The following is a 19,212-nucleotide window of genomic DNA, read 5'->3' as shown; positions in this document are numbered from 1 at the left end:
CTGCTACAATGACGTCCTGTTAATATAGGACATAACATAAATATTTAAATTTTAAATAATACAATCTAGAAAACCAGCATAAATGATATAATGTAACCAAAGAAGTATGCTCTTCAAAACATAGGAATGATGGAAAGGTAAATTTGTTACTAACATGTATACACAAAGATTAAAGTAATAAATCACAATGATTCATCAAACTTTACAGTGTATAATATTTGAGAAGTTCGAATTCCTATAGTCCACCGGCTACCAACCTTCATTGATAGTCAAGGTGATATCATTTTAAAGAACATCTGATTGAAGTCTTATCAGTTTCAGGAGATTTTTGATCCATTAACATGTATACACAAAGATTAAACTATAATATTATCAAACTTCACAATGTGTGGTACATGACATGAGGAGTTCCAAGTTCCAATTCCTACATGCTACCGGCCTTCGATTATAGTCAAGGTGACATCATTTGAAGAACATTTGATTGAAGGCTTATAAGCTTCTGGATACCTTAGATTCAGAGTAAATGCAGGTTGCATTGGATGAGGAAGGTCCACTATCTCCTTACTAAGCATCGATAAAACAGTAGAAATATTTGGCCTATCTTTAGCAATCTCTTCAACACACAATAGTCCTACATTTGCGTATCTCAATATCTCCTTTTCCATTCGTGAATCATGTATTAAAGGGTCCATCAAATTGACAATCTTTTCTTCATTCCACAATTTCCACGCCTGCAAACATTCACAGAGTAAAAACCATATACACTTATCATATATATATATTCGTGATATTATTACAGCAAGTTTAAAAAGAGGGATCTACTTTTATAAAAATTTAAGAAATCAAAATATATGTGCTGATTTAACTATAATTTTATAATCATTTTACAAAATTCAAATGTATACTGATTTTAGTTAAAGTGATCAACATTTTAATTTTGTACTGCTTGAAAATTCAGTTTATGAAGTAATAATAAATTTATAAATGGCATATAATATACTCTTTAAATAAGTTATTTATATTAGTACATTTATGTACACACCCTCAAACCTCACTACCCATTAATAAATGTAGCTATTAAAATATAAATCTACTGTTAGTTAACCTCCATTAGTTAATTTAAGGGCAAATAGTTTTAACATATTTTCCTTATTGTCCTGATTAACGTAGGATGACACCTATATTTCAGATAAAATAAGCACGGCACTTTATTTATTTATTTGAATTTGGTGAGATCCTCTAATTAAAAGAAAAACTCACATATCCTATGAGACTCGGGGATTGCTCATCATTCTCGAAGCAAGCATTTCTGCTTCCACTTATAATCTCTAGCAACAGGACTCCAAAGCTAAAGACGTCGGATTTTTCTGAGAATCTTCCATGTACTGCATATTCTGGGGCCATATAGCCACTGCATGACATTAAGTCACCATAAGTGATAGAATGAATTAAGAAAATAATAGAATAAAGCACCAAGTGCTCACTATGTTCCAACAACCCTTGCTGTATTGGCTTGATCTTCTTTTCCTCCGAAAATTCTTGCTATTCCAAAATCAGATATTTTCGGATTCAAATCTTCATCCAGTAAGATGTTACTAGCTTTTAGATCTCTATGAATTATTCTTAACCTTGAGTCTCGATGAAGATAAAGAAGACCTCTACAAATTCCCTCGATAATGATCACTCGTTGTCGCCAATCAAGAAACCCTTGTTTATGTGATTCTGTAAATTTGAATCCAGTCCAACATTTCATGAAACACTGAACAAGAGAAGAAAAATCTTAACAAAATCCAATGCTTTGTTCAGTAGAATTGACCTTACTGTTATGAATCAAGATTTGGGAATAAAGCTGTAACATGGATCATACTTCACCTATATTTTTATGCTACATCCTAAATTACATCTACATTTATTTTATGTTGAATAGGCTAAAAACTCCATAAACCACCTGTATTTGTAAATTGATCTCTGAAACTCCTTGGAGTCATTTTTTTCTGGTATATTGCTTCTTGTGCCCCAATATATAAAATTATTATCCAGAAATTAGAGTTCTTAACAACTGAATTTATCCTGCTGAATGTGATAGGAACATAAATATGTTCCTTTTATAAATTCTTTTTAACAAAAATCTCTCCAAACAAATATTTGAACTTTTGAGAGTGTTATAAGATGAATAAGAAACATTCATAATAATATTATTTACTTTCGAGTTTTAGCTAACTGATCTTTCACAATGGAGTTTAATGTAATATCTTTGGTATAACAGACGGGCTTCCTAAGCAGCTAACCCTTGACATATTAATTGGATTTTCATTCCATTATAAGACACATGACAAACATACAGACAGTGATATGTGGCACCAAATCAGAAGAATGAATCAATTACTCACCAAAGAGATACGCATCCAAGCTCCCATTGGGCATGTATTCATAAACAAGCATATTTTCTTCACCCTCCACACAGCAACCAAGCAGTCTTACAAGATTCCGATGCTGAAGCTTAGAGATCACCACAACCTCATTTATCAACTCCTCCACTCCTTGACTGGAGGATCTTGAAAGCCTTTTAACTGCTATTTCTTGTCCATTTGCTAAAATCCCCTGCGCACCAACCCATCACCTAATTATTTGATCAATATATGACAAAAACCTTAAAGTTTATGTACCTTGTACACTGGACCAAAGCCTCCCTGTCCTAGTTTATTGCTTATATTAAAGCTGTATGTTGCATTTGAGAGCGTCTCAAAGTCAAGCAATTGAAACTCCTCCAGTTTAACTCCGTGCACATTATCTTTGAGCCCGGTATCTTTTGAATACCAGGAGATGGCTGGATACCTTTCCGAACCTCGGATTGTGTTTTGCTTGCTTCCAGCTAATATATATTCGTCAGAAAATTCATAGACCAAGCGAAAATGTTAGTTATTGAAATGATATCTAACAAAGAATTCGCTGTAGTTATGTTTTTATAAAAAAATGTTATTTGAGTAAATACCTCTACACTTCCACAGAAAGTATGCACATAAGGGAACAATTATCAAAACTGGAATTACTGTAGCTGCAGCAATTGCTTTGTGGTCAAGAACTTTTTTGAGTTCATCTATTGCTGATCTAAAAGCTAGACAATGAAGAATGAAGAGAAATCTGAGTTTTGAGACTAATTATACGTTGAAATTAATATTCCTGAGCTAAAATGAAGTCATTTTTTAGCAAAAGGAGGAGAATTCATACCTAATTCTGAATCTGCCAACCTAATATACAAGTCTGCGCCACCAGTAGGAAACTTCTGCACGTCGATTAAGCTTTCAGTCCACAGCATACACCCAATGCCTGCATGATATGCATAAGCTAAACAAGAACAATTATTCAAGCATCGCATCCTACAATCTGGATCTAAAGTAGGAATCCACCTCAAATGATCAGGAACTTTCACTGTTTCCAATCTCAAAAACCCATCTTTTTCCCCCATTTCACCCACAGCAGAGTTCTTCCCACACTCGAGCAGAGCCCTTCTCGAGCAGCCACTTGTCCAATTTCCTGCACTCCATTCCTTGTTGTTTTTTGGTTCAAATCCAGGCATACATGAGCATATAGGTCTCTTCAGAGCATTACAGCTTCCAAATGGTCCACACTTACCATATACATTACACTCAGTCCGAATCGAGGACCATGATACTTTCCAATCTCCTGTTTGATCATCCCTCATCTTCTCCTCTAAATTCCCAGATGCATTCAATTCATAATACAGTAGAGATGAATTATAAGACATGAAGGCCATATATGCAGTTCCAGGATTACCATTTACAACTTTGATTCCACGGCGATGAAAAGATTTCATCTCAGGTATCCCGATGAAAACTTGTCCGTCCCAGGGACCGCTTCGCCAATAAGGAGAGCTGTCTAGCCAGACGAAACATTGAGGAATCTCAAGAGGTTCAATTGTAAAGGTGAATCGGCCAGGCGCTGGATCAGAAGGGCTTCTCCATGAGGTCACTACGTTTTTCTTATTTGTAGTTAAATCAGTATAAATTTTCAGATTCTCAATAAATGAATCGGAAGCATCTAGGAAACTTTCCCAAACAATTTTACCATTTGAGTTATCTTGTAACACCAGGTTCCCTGTATCCAAGAGCTGAGCACTTGAATTCAGGATCGAATTCGAAACATTTGATGACCATAGTATCTGCTTTTGCCCGTCCAAGATCACAAGATTTCCATCCCCTGCAATAAGCAACGTTCCATTTGCATCATTCAGAGGATTCTCTCTATTAGCCACCCATATCACAGTCATCACTGGTATATTGTACATTATACCAACATATCGGTAGGTGCTATTAACTGGGGTGAAGAAACCCAGTTTGAATTTCTGCCCATTTGAAACCAAAGTGTCAGGGTCTCGAATGGATTGGTCGGTGCTTATGGCATCAACGGCAGAACTAACTTTCCAGAAGAAACAATAAGATATCAACAAGAAGAGTACTTGAAGTGTGAAGCCCATGAACTTTCAACTTTTTATGTCGAAGTTTTTGAATCTACAATTCAAGCTCGAAGCCAGCGCCGCAAAATGTGGAAAATTCATGGAGATCGATGGCATGAGTCAACCAAAGAAAGTCGGCCGTAGTTATATGCGGGCTCCATGCTGATTAATTATATCGCTGCGTATCTTGGTTGCGATGGCCGAGCGGCGACGAATTTGCTGCGGGTAGAAGCTCGAGGATTCGACGTATTCCTCTTCTTTGGCTTCAAGATCGAGATTGACGACGAAAGACAAGTGCATACAGTGCATACTTATTACGAATAATAATGATAGAAAGTAGAACAAATATCGTACGGACAATTACATTGTTATATTTTATTTTATTTTAGGGTTAATTGAGATTCAGTACACTTTAAAAATGGAATTGGGTTTTAGTACATAGAAAGAGAAATTTTCTTCTAAATTGCCAAATTTGCCCTTTTACCCTATTTAAGTTTAATTGATCCCCGTGCTTTCGAAAATGGTATCAGAGCATGGTTAATTTATTTCAAACACAAAAATTTTATTATTACTAGTAACTAAATGTATGAGAAGGAGAATTTCGAAAAAATTATGAATCCGAACTTTAGTTCGAGAAGAATAATTTACAAGAACTATTCCAATATTTTGGAAAATACACAAGTATATCTAACTATTGTTAGATATCAGAAACAGGAGAACAAAGGTATGTTCCAATAGTGACCACCAAGTTATGGTATAGATCTGATGGAAACATCAGACATATGACGGTATATGTCATATATCAAGAAATGAAAGGATTTAGGTATCCCCGAAATCATTTCAATCTCTATTCCAGAAACATTAGTTTCCGAATAGAGCTATTCAGATGTTCTATAAAACATCTGAAACAACTCATTGAATCAGGGAATTTATCTCCTGATGAAAGACAGCAGTGTTTGCAAAACCTTGCATACACAAAAGGTAGACTCTTACAGGCCGAAAAGACCAGATCTTCAATGATCTGTTAAATATGCCAGGGACTACCATCCAGTTCGAAATTGAACTTATTTCCCTGGAAATAATTCAATTAGAACAAGAATTACAGCGAAGTACATGCTTCACTGAACTCGGAACGAAAGGTATGCGTTTACAAGGTCTAAAGAACCGTAAAAACATACTTCAAAATCTACTCAGAAGAAATTCTTCAGAGAACAACGGATCTGTATAGACAGAAGATCTACGAAGGGAAGCAACAGCACCCTCAGGTAAGAATTTATGATTCAGAATAATAAATTTCTGGAAATAGTACCAGACTCCTCTAAGCTCTCCCTGGATCTTAGAGAAATACAGAAAACGGTACAAAATTATGGCAATGTGCTATATTATGTACCTCAAAGGGTTGAAAAGGTCCTAGAGAAACAAGAAGAAATTCTTGAGATCTTAAAGGATATTCAAACAAGAATACAGAAACTAGAACAACAACCAAGTTCTAGTAGAAGATCTTCAGGAGGTTGGTTACCACCATCCTTTGGTACCGAACCTTTGTTACATCAACAAGGGAAGTCCAGAGTGGTGTCAAAACCTTTAACTGAAGAAGAAAAGATGATCAATCTAATCAAGTCTGTCTCAGAAAAGAAATTGATCTGATGACAACTCTAGAAAGGATTGGTTTGGAGGATCTACAAGAACTTGCGGAGTCTTTCGCAAATCTCAAAGTAGTAGATCTAAAGATGAATACAGCAGTAGGTGAAACATCACCTGCAATAACCTGGTCATCTTCTCAGGAACCACCAAGGGAAAGTATGGGATCTCATGATGTAAATATGAGAGAATCTCAGACTGATTTCCATACTGGGGGAGGATCACACCCAGCGGGAACAAGGGCAAGGAGAGCTCAAATTCCTTTGCACCAAACACCCTATGGGAAAACTGTTTTAGATCCTATACATCCTTACGGGGTTATGCTTAACCTTGATGTATTGGACTTCAAAAATAGAGAAGATCTCATAGACGATTGGACATCTGCTATGAGGATTGCAGCAGGAACACTTGACCTCAACAAAGAAGGATTCATTAAACTTTTGGAAATGAGTCTTATGGGATCAGTAAAAATTGCTTGGGACATGACTTCAGCAGACATGAAAGAGTCAGTCCTAGTTGGGGAATCTCTTAGTGAGATCGCTGGAAAGATGGCTACCCTATTCAAAGCACACTTTATAGGGGTAGACTATTTCAATAGTCAAGATACGGAGAAGAAGAAAAAATATACTCAAGCTCTGTATAGTCTTGAATTACATGATATATGTTTGGTAGATGAATACATTATGTTATTCACCAAATACAGATGGAATTCAGGAGTCGAAGAAGATATAGCTATGCAGCTTTTCTTCGCAAAAATGCCAAGTCCTTGGAGAGAAATGCTCATAAGGGAATACGTACCTGGTAATCCAGATACATTGGCAAGAAGAGCCTCTTTCCTTAAAGGAAAATTGGCAGAATGGTGTCATATGGCAGCATTACAAAAGAATTACAAACGCCTAAGGGGTATCAACAAAAGAACTCCTTTGTGTTGTAAGGAAAATGATCTTCCAACTATTATTGGAAGTAAACCACAGAAGCATAAAAGGAGAAGTTTTAGGACTCATCCCTATGCACGAAGTGGAAGAAGTTCTTGGAAACCAAGATCTGTTTGGTCCAGACAGAAAGCCAGATCTTATAAATCTGGACAGAGAAGCGGACCATCAAGAAGTAGGATATCGTCCCAGGCATCGAGTTCATCCCGAAGCACAGGAAGAACACCTACGAAGAAAACTTTCAGAAGAGCTCATACGCGAGCCAATGAAAGTTTCAAGGATTGTAATTGCTGGACATGTGGAGCAAGAGGTCATATCTCGACCAACTGTCCAGAAAATGAGAAAAGAGGTATTAAACGCTTCGATCCTACTCCGGATATAGAAGATGCAGTTTATTACCAAGATCTCATTCAAGTATACCGATTTGAGGACATTGCCTCAGATGAGAGTATATATGAAGAAGAAGAAGTCTTAAGTCAGGAAGAATCTGATGGAACAGAATCGGAATCTGACTGAAGACGAGGTGTTTCGACACGAAACACATGAAGATCTGTCTGGGTTTTTTTAGCCAGACAACAATATCTCATAACATGGTTCAAAGAATCATGAGAGAAAATCCAAGTCTACAGAGATACCAAGGTTTCTCTGCAGGACAGGTAGAAAAGTTCTTAGGAAGTCTTGGCCTAAGAAACAGAAAGCATCACCTAATCTATAAAGTTTCTAGAAGGGAAATGGCAATCCCGATGGAACTTACAGGAAATAGAATGGAGATGCAGTTAATTCCTTCCGAAGAAATTAAGGAGGAATTACAAAAACTCAAGATAGAAGTAGCAAGGACTATGTCCTGGATTCATATCGGAGCAATCCAAATTATGATAAAGGCTACTTTCAAAGAAGGAATAGATTCACCTATCGATATTGCTATTTGCGATAAAAGAATGGGGAATCTACAAGATTCAGTACTGGGAACAATCTCAGGAAACCTCTGTGCAGGAAAAATTGTAGGGGTAATCTATCCAAGGATAGCCTACAACCTGGCAGATCGAGATTTCAGCCGAGCCTTGACACTACATCAGAACTTCAAGGAAAAAAGGCTGATGAAAGAAGGTAATAGGCCATATTCTATTACCTATCAAATTTCATATGCTCTATCTAATACACATCATTCTGAATTGTTTATTAGAAACGAGTTTATTGAAATCCCTGAAATATTCGGAAAGGTTGCTCAGGCAATTTATCCAGAAAGAATTGAGTTTCCTTTAATACAGGAAACAGATATCCAGATCCAAGACAAACCGATTCTACAGAGGAATCAAAGTCTTAGATTGGAATCAAGAAGACTATCTTTTCAAGGAGATAGAATTACAAGTTACAGATGGGATAAAAGGCCTGTCATAGAAACCCAACAGGAGCTGAAAAGTTTTTCTACAATAGGAAAACTTAGATGCCCAGAAGGGTGGAAGGAAGTAGAAATAGTATTTGACATTACAAAGCAAAGGAATCAATTTCCTTGTAATTCAATATACTATTTGGAACAACCGATGATAGGAACTTACCAAGGACTGATTAATATCGGAGAATTGGAGGTTCATATTCAAGGAATTTCAGGAAAAGAATCAGATCGACTGATTCTTGGACTAGAGTTTCTCGAGGAACATAAACCTTGGAAACGTCTAGAGTATGGAATGGAGTTTATGGCAGATGATAAAATGTGGAAAATCCAATGACCACAAGTCCATTCTCCATATACATTCCAGTAGGAATGTTGTATGAACAATATAAGGCAGAATACTTTGCTGCATATATTGATTCAGGTGCTGGAATATGTACAGCAAAACGAGGAGTTTTTCCAAATAATTTGGAAGAAGAGTTACCCAAGATTGCTGGAAGAGATTTTTCCAGAAGAATCTTAATCTTATGTAAAGGAATTAAGATGACTGAAATCATGATTGGCGGTGCTGGACAAACACCTTGGTACAAGGTAAAGACACCACCAATTTATTTTCATGATACAGGAGCTGACATATTGTTAGGAAATAATTTCCTACAAATGTTCAAGTCCTATACACAAGAAAATGAGACTAGAAGATTAGTGTTCACAACACCATGTGCTCACAAAATCATAGTCCAGAGACTTAGGGAGGCATTTTACAGAAAATTGCCAATCCAGTTTCGCAGCAAGCGTGGTGATTCAGGAAAACTTCTGAACCCAAAAATGAAGGATTCAAGACGGTTTGGAGAAACAATGCTCCAGTTAAGAGCAAATAAGGAACTCCAACCAGAAGATATAGAATGCCTTAAGATAACTCTACATACAAATGAAGTAGAGTTTGAATCAAAGGTATCACTGGAAGATGTCAAGAAAAGGATCAAAGAAAATTACAATGAAGATCCCTTGGCATGGTGGGACAGAAATCAACTCAGAGCTTGCCTTAAGATTAAGGAAGGCAAAGAGTATGAATTTGTCCGTTGTAAACCCATCCCAATGAACATCATTGATCAGAGGGATATGCAGATTATAATCAAGGAACATTTGGACCTTGGATTAATCAAAGCAGGTATGTCACCATATAGCAGTCCAGGTTTTCTGGTAAGAAATCATGGTGAGATTAAAAGAGGAAAACCCAGATTGGTTATTAATTATCAAGAAATTAATAAGATTCTGGAGTTTGATGGGTATTTTATACCTAGTAGAGAACACTTGATTAGTTGCATTCGCAATGCCAAGATATTCTCTAAATTTGATTGCAAGTCTGGATTCTATCAAATACGGATGCAGGAAGAAAGCAAGAAATTCACAGCTTTCTCCACACCTCAAGGACATTATATTTGGGAAGTATTACCAATGGGATTGGCTAACTCACCCCAAATATTCAAAGAAAGATGGATAATCTTTTCAAAGATTACTTCAAGTTTATGTTTGTTTACATCGACGATGTTTTAATAGCATCCAAAGATATGAATGAACATGTTAAACATTTGGAGATTTTCTCTAAAATTTGCAAGAAAGAAGGACTGGTTTTATCTGAAAAGAAAGCAGTCATTGCTACAAGAAAGATTGAATTCCTCGGAATTGAAATCGATGAGTCAGGAATAATTCTGCAAGAACACATAGTCGAAAAAGTGCAGAATTTTCCAGAAAGTCTCAAAGACAAGAAGCAACTTCAAAGTTTCTTAGGAGTTGTTAATTTTGCTGGGATGTTTATAAAAAACCTAGCAAAACACAGGAAAGTGTTCAGTCCATTGTTGAAAAAAGATGCTAGATTTATATGGACAGACGAACACACAAAAGGACTTATCCATTTAAAGAAGGTTTGCAAAAACCTTCCAAAGATGGCTATTCCTCAAGACGAGGATGATCTGGTATTGTATACCGATGCCAGTGATCATTGGTGGGCTGCAGTATTAACAAAGCTCACACCAGATGGAGAACAACCATGCAGATATTGTAGTGGGTTATTCTCAGATGCAGAAGCCATAAGATGGCATATCAACGAAAAAGAATTTTATGCAGTAAAGAGGGCTTTTGAAAAATGGCCGTTATTTTTACTTGCAAAGAAATTCACTTTGAAAGTTGATAACACTCAAGTTAAAGCCTTTTTAAGGAATAAAATTGAGTCTAAACCTGAGAAGGCTAGATTATTACGATGGCAAGCTTTGTGTCAAAATTATATTTTTGATATTATGATAATAAAATCTCATGAAAATATTCTTGCAGATTTTTTAACAAGAGATGGACAGCATTGACATTGATGCTATTATCAAGATGCAGAGGCATTTAAGGGAACACCTTGAAATGCTTCAAACCGAGTTCAACAAGTTAGCTGTTAACGCAGAAGTTGCGGGAAGGCTACAACAAGCTGATAAGAGAATTGTCTCTGATCGAATTACAGGATGTTTACAGGCATATACTCAGTTATGGTCTGTAATGCAAAGGCCTATCCTCCAGGGCATTGAGAGACCACTGGTTTCTCAAATGGAGAGTTTTCGAGTACAGGGCTCTATACCTGGAGCAGGGGATTCAAATACCCCTTGCACAAGTGTTAAGTCGGGATCATCACGAGATGAGTCGGCTGAAACAAAAATTGAGACTCCTGATCCTTATCTTGAGTCCTCAAGTCAACCCTTCACCTCGGGGACTGAAGAGGGAGAGATCAACCTTAGGCCTCGTATTGACAAAGGCAAAGCTAAGGTTGGTACTAATGAAGATGTAATTTCTCCAATTCAGGATTATCAGCAGAAATGGGAGAAATTAAAAACACGTATTGGCATTAACCCAGCTACAAATAGGGTTGATGTTTCAGGAAAATATCCAAGGGTATGGATGAGACCTAATTCATATCCCAAGGAGGTTAAAGCTTGGTATGAATTTGGGGCTCTTGCCTCAGTTTATACTACGTCACCCAGCTTTCCGGAGATTTCATGTTTACCAAAATGGATCCAGGAAGCTGTTCACGAAACTTGGGCGAATAATGATTATTTGTCCAGAGGAGATATTCTGGAGTTGTATTTTTTCAGTGCAGCACCAGAACCAGCAGGGAAAGGCACACATGAAGCCTTTCATTTCATCAAGCTAAGGAGGCCAGATTTAAACGTCCAGAAATTCATCAAGGACCCTCCGGCAGAAGAAACACCCCTGGTGTCTTCGATTAACGAAGATGATATTTCTACCAGAAGAGCTTGGGGTATTTGGGTCTGTCTCACTGAGATGGACAAAGTTAAGTTTCCGTTCAAATTCTACAATCATTCAGTGAACGGATCATTCCTGTTAAATACCATGACAGGAAAAACAACAAGTTTTGCAGAAGATCTATTTGAGAAGAAAAGAAATCTTTTGTGGAACAGCAAGCTACCGGCAAGCAAAGAGACTCGCCGAAAGTTCTGCAATATGGCACACATAGGAAGATGGTCGGAGAACATCTGTCCTGAATGCCAAATTCAGAAAGAACCAGAGTTCGGTAAAGGTTTCAAACCAAGATCTGATCGGAAACATTTTACCGAAGCAAGGACAAGTAAAGAAGGACCACATGCACATTTTCCTCGAGGATACAAAAAACCAAAGATTCCTCGACAAACTTAAAAGGGACATGTGACCCTCCATTACAAAAAGCAGGACCACTATCATGTGAGTGATAGAACCAAGACAACCACTAATTAGTGGTAAAAGACAAATGGACCACCAATAACAAATGGTGGATGACTCAGCAAGCATTGGATACCAATCTAAAAGGAATCCAATGAATAGAAAAAAAAATTAACTGGTCCCGAAAAATTCATCCATAAATAAGGACAGAATGAAAACCAGTTAACATACGAGAATCAAAACTTAAAAATGTATCGAGTATATTTGAAAGTTTTGAAAAGAAGATTAACATACAAGAGGAAAGAGGCAGAAGCTCTTAAATGGTTAGTAAATCATTTTAAAGAGTATAAAAAAGATGAAATTACTGCCGATATCCTGGAAACTCATCGTCAATGGTACCTAAAAGAGATAAAGGAGGATGAGAAGTTGATGTCCAGATTAATAATCTAGACAGGGACCCTTCAACCACTACATGGTCCCCAAGCAAGCTGTAAAGGCTAATGAAGATTTGAAATCCGAGTTTCAAATCCGAAGAAGCCTTCTATAAATAAAGACGAAAGAAGGAAGTGAAGATCATCAAATATTTTCTCCATTTCTTTCATACAAGGTTGTAATATTTTCCTTTCAAGTTATATGTGTGTAAAGAATTCAGCTACAATAAGTAGCTAAAACAAGTTTCTCCTCCTCTACAGGAGGTTACTATGTAATATATAAATGTTTGTGTTTGAATAAAAGAGATCTTTTGCTCTAGCCCCTCTCATGTATTATTTTCAAAAATTTTATTTTATACTGTACACTCTAAGGTAGGAAACGAATTAGAGTTGTGCCAAGTGCTGCTGAAGGAATCTGCGTCTGTAACCATCGGTTGCGATCGTGTGGTTGAACTGTGAGGAGCAGTTCGTAAAATACGGTGGATATAACCCGGTGGTACTCCGGTCAAAAAGGTATAAGATTTAATTTTATTTTACGGAAGCATGATGGGCCGTTATTTTAAAAAGAAAACTCAATTATTTAAAAAGGGATAGGAAGGGTATTTTAAGAATTTGGGTACCAAAACCAAAGTTTATAAAAAATGGGTACTGATACACAAGTTACCCTTTATTTTATCAGAATAATATATTAAATTTTTTATTTAAAACAAACTGATATACAAATTTGTGCAAAAATTTGTGTGAGACGGTCTCACGGGTCGAATTTGTGAGACATATATCTTATTTGGGTCATCCATGAAAAAATATAATTTTTTATACTTAGATAATTACTTTTTATTGTGAATATGGATAAGATTGACCCGTCTCACAATTTGATTATACACATAAAATTACTAATTTATTATTAACAAAAACTTACGTGAGACGGTCTAACGGATCGTATTTTGTGAGACAGATCTCTTATTTGAGTTATCTATGAAAAATATATTACTTTTTATGCTAATAGTATTACTTTTTATTGTGAATATCGGTAGGATTGACCTGTCTCACAGATAAATATTCGTCAGATCGTCTCACAAAAGACCTAATCTTTATTATTTACTTATGATCGATGGCTACAGACTACAGTAACAGAGTTGTGTTTATACTTTCATAGCATAGAATTTAATATCATTATTATTTTTTATGATTAATAAGTAGTTTATTAAAAGAAATATTTGTATTTTTAATAATGTAATTTGATATATTTTTAGTTTTAGTATAAAAATTGTCGAAATTTGGTTTTTTATCAACTTATATTTTTTTGTTTTATATATTTTTATCCGAAATTATTAAATTAATCGAATATTGCTTATTTGATATTGATATTTTTGAGATGACACACGTTAAAATATAGGTAAATAAAAATTAAGCGAAACGACATATTTTATTTCTTAAATTGTGAAATATTAACTCAAAATTAAAAGAAAAGACTTTCTAAATTCTATCGTGTGACTCGGAAGTTGGAAGTCATGAGGAGCGAGACGATGTGCGAAATGGGTGGCTGATCTTTTGCGATGTCAGAAAACAGTGTGGGCCATAAGTATCCCGCAATGTGATGTGGACAAATATATTTATAAAATATTTTAAAAATTATTTCAATAATAAAATAATTTTGAAAATAATTATATAAAAATATTTTTACTTATAAAAAACTCTTTCTATTAAAAATATCAAAAAATACATGTCAATTATTTTTTAAAAAAATATACTTAGAGAAAAACACATTAATTAAGATTATTTTTGAATTAAACTATTAATTAATTTTTATGTTTTGTGAGTTTTTTTTATTATTAAAATTACAATGGAAAGTTTTAGGACTAAATTTTTACCATAGGCATTATCTAATTTTATTTTTGTCATTTATCATCAATATTTTGTGTTTACCCACATAATTATATATATTACATATTTATCAAATGATATCTTAACAAAATAAAATTGTATCTATTTTGATAAATTAATTTTAAATAAAATCAAATAATTTATAGATTATTTGATAACGGATCCAGTTAGTTTACATACTTTTTTTTATAGAAATTATTAGAAATCCATTAAGAAATGTTCATATTAAAAAATATATATATTATTTTGATCACGATAATCTATTAAGTATTTTCTCATTTAAAATCCTAAAATACAAAAATATTTAGAAAAATACAATAATTTTTTTTATCTATATATAATAACAGTATAACAAAATAATTATATTTAATTGGACATCTTTATAAATTAGGTAAAATTTATGTGAAACGATCTCATTGATCGTATTTTGTCAGACATATCTCTTATTTGAGTCATCCATAAAAAATATTACTTTTATGCTAAGAGTACTACTTTTTATTATGAATATCGGTAGGGTTGACCGTCTCACAGATAAAGATTCGTAAAACCGTCTTACAAGAGACCTACTCTATAAATTGAGTGAGTCTCATGTGAGACCGTCTCACGGATCATAATCTGTGAGACGGGTCAACCCTACCCATATTCAAATTAAAAAGTAATACTCTTAACATAAAAAGTAATACTTTTTCATGGATGACCCAATTAATAGATCTGTCTCACAAATACGACCCGTGAGACCGTCTCACACAAGTTTTTACCCTATAAATTATTCTTCCATAATATTTTAGGTCACTAATTTTTATATTCCTCTTTTGTCCCCAGACTTTAACAAATATCACAAAGTAGTCCCTACAATTAAATTTAACCTTAAAAATTACCGATGATGACTAATTGTGTTGCATGTTTTTAAAGTTTTAAGGACTAAAAGTGTTAAATTGAAATGTTTGAGGACTTTCAGTACAGGGACAATGATTTTATCAAATCTGACGAGTTCCGATTCCTACCGGCCTTGGATCATGGTCAAGGTGATATCGTTTGAAGAACATTTGGTTGAAGTCTGGTCAGTTTCTTGACTCAAAGTAAATGCAGGTTGCCTTGGATGAGGAAGCTCTGCAATCTCATTGCTCAGCATAGATAGGATTGTAGAAATATTTGGCCGATCTTTAGCAGTCTCTTCGACACACAATAGACCTACATTTGCATATCTTGCTATCTCCTTTTCCATTGGCGAATCATTCACTAAAGGGTCCACCAAATTCACAATCTTTTCTTCGTTCCATAACTTCCACGCCTGCAAATATTTATTCACACAGATGTTTTACCTGACTTAACAAAAGATGGACTTTAGATTTAGTCTTGACAAAAGATGGACTTACATATCCTATGAGACTTGGGGATTGCTCATCATTTTCAAAGCTAGCATTTCTTCTCCCACTTATAATCTCTAGCAACAGGACTCCAAAGCTGAAGACATCTGATTTTTCTGATAATCGTCCGCGTACCGCGTACTCCGGGGCCATATAGCCACTGCATCATGCATAACATTGATTTCTTCATATATAAAATGATGGGATTAAGTAAGAACAAAGTGATATTACTTGATCAAAGCACAAAGTGCTCACTATGTTCCAACTACCCTCGTTGTACTGGTTTGATCTTCTTTTTCTCCGAATATTCTAGCCATTCCAAAATCTGATATTTTCGGGTTCAACTCTTCATCCAACAAGATGTTGCTCGCTTTTAGGTCTCGATGGATGATTTTTAACCGTGAGTCTCTGTGTAGATAAAGAAGGCCTCGGCAAATTCCCTCGATAATAATCACTCTTTTTCGCCAATCAAGAAACCCTTGTTTATGTGAGCCTGAGTTTGGATTCAATCCAAGATTTCATCAATGAAACAGTGAGAAAAAGTTTCTTAACAAAATCCAAAGCTTTGTTCAATAGAGTTAACCTTCTTACTTTCTTGTTTAGACATTGATTGTATGCTCATTCGATGATACAGCCTGTGATGAATGATTATGTGGCACCAAATATAAAACTATGCATCGACTACTCACCGAAGAGATATGCATCCAAGCTTCCATTGGGCATGTATTCATAAACAAGCATATTTTCTTCACACTCCACACAGCAACCAAGCAGTCTTACAAGATTCCGGTGCTGAAGCTTAGAGATCACCATTACCTCGTTCATCAACTCCTCCACCCCTTGACAGGAGGATCTCGCGAGCCTTTTAACCGCTATTTCTTGTCCATTTGCTAACATCCCCTGTACACCAACCCATTGTTTAAGTACTGGATCAACACATTATAAAAACTTCAAAGTTCACATACTTTGTAGACTGGACCAAAGCCTCCCTGTCCAAGCTTATTGTTTATATCAAAGCCATCTGTTGCATTCGCAAGAGTTGTGAATTTAAATAATGGCAACTCCTCCAGTTTAACTCCATGCACACTATCTTTGAGTTTGGTTTCTTTTGAAAACCAGGGGTCGGGTGGATCCCTTTCTGCACCGCGGTTTGCGTTTCGCTTGCTTCCTGCTACATACATGTGTGCATCAAAAAAGTCATATGCCAAGCAAAAATGTTGTTTGTTGAATTGATGTCTAACAGTAGAGTAGATCGATGAAGTTGACAGTTTTCTATGTTATTCGAATAAATACCTCTATACTTCCACAGAAAGTATGCACAAAAAGGAACAATTACGGAAACTATGACCACTACAGCTGCAATAATTGCTTTGTGGTCTTTCTTGTTATTGTTACCTGCAAAGTTTTAAGAAAAACAAAAGAGAACAAAATATAGAGAAATTCAAATAAACCGAATCGAAAATAAAGTCGTATTCTTGCAATAGGAGAACTCATACCTAATTCTGAATCTGCTAGTCGAATGTACAGGACTGTGCCACCACTAGGAAACTTCTGCACGTCCATCAAGCTTTCGGCCCACAGCATACACCCAATGCCGGCACGATATGCATAAGCTAAACAAAAACAATTATTCAAGCATCGGCTCCGACACTCTGATTCAAAACTAGGAACCCAATTCAAACGATCAGGCACTTTCATCGATTCGAGCCTCAAGAAACCATCTATTTTTCCCATTTCCGCCACAGAAGAATTCTTCCCGCACTCGAGTGGAGCCCTTCTCAAGCAGCCACTTGTCCAATTTCCCGCATTCCATTCCCTGCCGTTTTTCGGTTCGAACCCTGGTAGACAAGAGCACATCGGTGTCTCCCGAGCATTACAGCTTCCAAAAGGCCCACACTTAGCATAGACATCACACTCCGTCAGAATCGAGGACCAAGTTACCATCCAAGCCTTCGTTTTATTGTCCCAAATCTTCTCCGAAATATTCCCGGTTGCATCCAGTTCATAATACAATATAGATGAATCTAAAGACTCAAAGGTCTCATATGGAGCTCTAGGATTAGCATCTTCAACTTTGAGTCCCCGCTGATTAAAAGAAGCGTTCCCGTATATTCCAATGAAAAGTTGACCGTCCCAGGGACCGCATCGCCAATAAGTAAAGCTATCTTGCCACACGAAACATTGAGGAATCTCTAGAGGTTCAATGGTAAAGGTGAATCGGCCAGGCGCTGGATCAGAAGGGCTTCTCCAAGAAGTCAATATATTTTTCTTTTGCGTAGTTAAATCAGTAAAAATTTTCATATTCGCGATAAAAGAATTGGAAGCATGCAAGAAACTCTCCCAAACAATTTTACCATTCGAGTTATCTTGTAACACCAGATTCCCTGTATCCAAGAGCTGAGCACTTGAATTAAGGATCGAATTCGAAACATTTGATGACCATATTATCTGCTTTTTCCCGTCAGAGATCACAAGATTTCCATCTTCTGAAATAAGCAATGTTCCATTTGCATCATACAGGGGATTCTCTCTATTAGCCACCCATATCACAGTCATCACTGGTATATTGTACTGTATACCAACATATCGATAACTACTGTTCACTGGGCTGAAAAAACCCAACTTGAATTTCTGCCCACTTGAAACCAAAGTTTCAGGGTCTCGAATGGATTGGTTGGCACTTATGGTATCAATAGCAGAACTAAATTTGAAAAAGAAACAAGAAGATATTAACAAGAAGAACACTGCTTCAAGCTCGAAACCCATAAAATCCCAACTTTTTACATCTGATTTTTTTGTATCTAACCCAGCGTTGCAAGATGAGAAAATTCATGAACAAAGACAGCATGAGTCAGCCAAAGAAATGACATCACGCAGGCTGCAGGCAACTACGCGCGCGCGCGCATAGACATATATAAAGATAGATATAGTGGGAAATCGCCATGATGAATCAAAAGTCAATGTGAAGAGCGCACGACGGCTTTGACGGATTCTTATTCTTTTTTTTTTTTTTTTTATGAAATTACTTTCATTAAATCTATATCAATACTATTATCTATATATGAGTTTGAATTATGAATTTACTTGGTTATCATTTTCCAACTATCTATCTATATCTATACTTATACTTACTATTATAAATATATGAGTTTGAATTGTGAATTCACTTGGTTATCTTTTTCTAACTATTACTTAATTAATGTCTTATTTATTTATTTAAGTGACTTTTCAATTTTCTTATCTAATTACCTAATTTGTTTAATCAATACATTTTATTTTACTATGCATTATTTCACATCAATATATTTTCTAAACTTTATAATAAAAAAATAGTTCAAAGACTTAATTTTTTTAAACTTCAAGTTACATGAACATATAAATTTTTGGTTAGCGGTTCGTA

At 35.6% G+C, this 19,212-nt stretch overlaps 2 protein-coding genes across 5 annotated transcripts; both read right to left on the bottom strand.

Moving 5' to 3' along the window:
- Positions 1-88: 88 nt before the first annotated feature.
- Positions 89-4,789, bottom strand: LOC140822099 (G-type lectin S-receptor-like serine/threonine-protein kinase At1g11330). 2 transcript variants are annotated; one of them, XM_073182843.1, is made up of 8 exons: positions 4,478-4,789; positions 3,229-4,363; positions 2,993-3,115; positions 2,667-2,872; positions 2,391-2,601; positions 1,485-1,722; positions 1,261-1,411; positions 89-731 (listed from the first exon to the last, which is right to left on the bottom strand). In XM_073182843.1, the coding sequence occupies exons 1-8, from the start codon at positions 4,493-4,495 to the stop codon at positions 432-434; spliced, it is 2,382 nt and encodes a 793-aa protein (XP_073038944.1). In that variant the 5' UTR covers positions 4,496-4,789; the 3' UTR covers positions 89-431. The 2 variants fall into 2 exon arrangements, with proteins under 2 accessions (XP_073038944.1, XP_073038936.1); XM_073182835.1 differs by having other exon boundaries at positions 3,229-4,789.
- Positions 4,790-15,277: 10,488 nt separating this feature from the next.
- Positions 15,278-18,767, bottom strand: LOC140822080 (G-type lectin S-receptor-like serine/threonine-protein kinase SD1-13). Of its 3 annotated transcripts, none has more exons than XM_073182806.1 (7): positions 17,309-18,765; positions 17,106-17,207; positions 16,778-16,983; positions 16,502-16,712; positions 16,068-16,305; positions 15,822-15,972; positions 15,278-15,736 (listed from the first exon to the last, which is right to left on the bottom strand). In XM_073182806.1, exons 1-7 carry the CDS (start codon positions 18,576-18,578, stop codon positions 15,446-15,448), a joined length of 2,469 nt encoding a protein of 822 aa, XP_073038907.1. In that variant the 5' UTR covers positions 18,579-18,765; the 3' UTR covers positions 15,278-15,445. The 3 variants fall into 3 exon arrangements, with proteins under 3 accessions (XP_073038907.1, XP_073038915.1, XP_073038923.1); XM_073182814.1 differs by having other exon boundaries at positions 15,279-15,736; positions 16,778-16,980; positions 17,309-18,764; XM_073182822.1 differs by lacking the exon at positions 15,278-15,736 and having other exon boundaries at positions 15,837-15,972; positions 16,044-16,305; positions 17,309-18,767.
- Between the last annotated feature and the right edge of the window lie 445 nt (positions 18,768-19,212).

This window comes from Primulina eburnea, chromosome 2, assembly GCF_022965805.1.
Source record: "Primulina eburnea isolate SZY01 chromosome 2, ASM2296580v1, whole genome shotgun sequence".
NCBI classification, from domain to species: Eukaryota; Viridiplantae; Streptophyta; class Magnoliopsida; order Lamiales; family Gesneriaceae; genus Primulina; species Primulina eburnea.
This window is presented reverse-complemented; position numbering and strand designations above follow the sequence as displayed.

What these genes read in the sequence shown, in the direction of transcription:
- LOC140822099 (XM_073182835.1), bottom strand. Translation starts at nt 4,495, where the DNA reads ATGGGCTTCACACTTCAAGTACTCTTCTTGTTGATATCTTATTGTTTC. An exon ending in CTTTCTGTGGAAGTGTAGAG is followed by an intron (nt 2,873 to 2,992) that starts GTATTTACTCAA and finishes AATATATATTAG; the next exon opens with CTGGAAGCAAGCAAAACACA. An exon ending in GCAAGGGTTGTTGGAACATA is followed by an intron (nt 1,412 to 1,484) that starts GTGAGCACTTGG and finishes AATGTCATGCAG; the next exon opens with TGGCTATATGGCCCCAGAAT.
- LOC140822080 (XM_073182806.1), bottom strand. Translation starts at nt 18,578, where the DNA reads ATGGGTTTCGAGCTTGAAGCAGTGTTCTTCTTGTTAATATCTTCTTGT. An exon ending in GCTTTGGTCCAGTCTACAAA is followed by an intron (nt 16,713 to 16,777) that starts GTATGTGAACTT and finishes GTTGGTGTACAG; the next exon opens with GGGATGTTAGCAAATGGACA. An exon ending in CCCCAAGTCTCATAGGATAT is followed by an intron (nt 15,737 to 15,821) that starts GTAAGTCCATCT and finishes AAATATTTGCAG; the next exon opens with GCGTGGAAGTTATGGAACGA.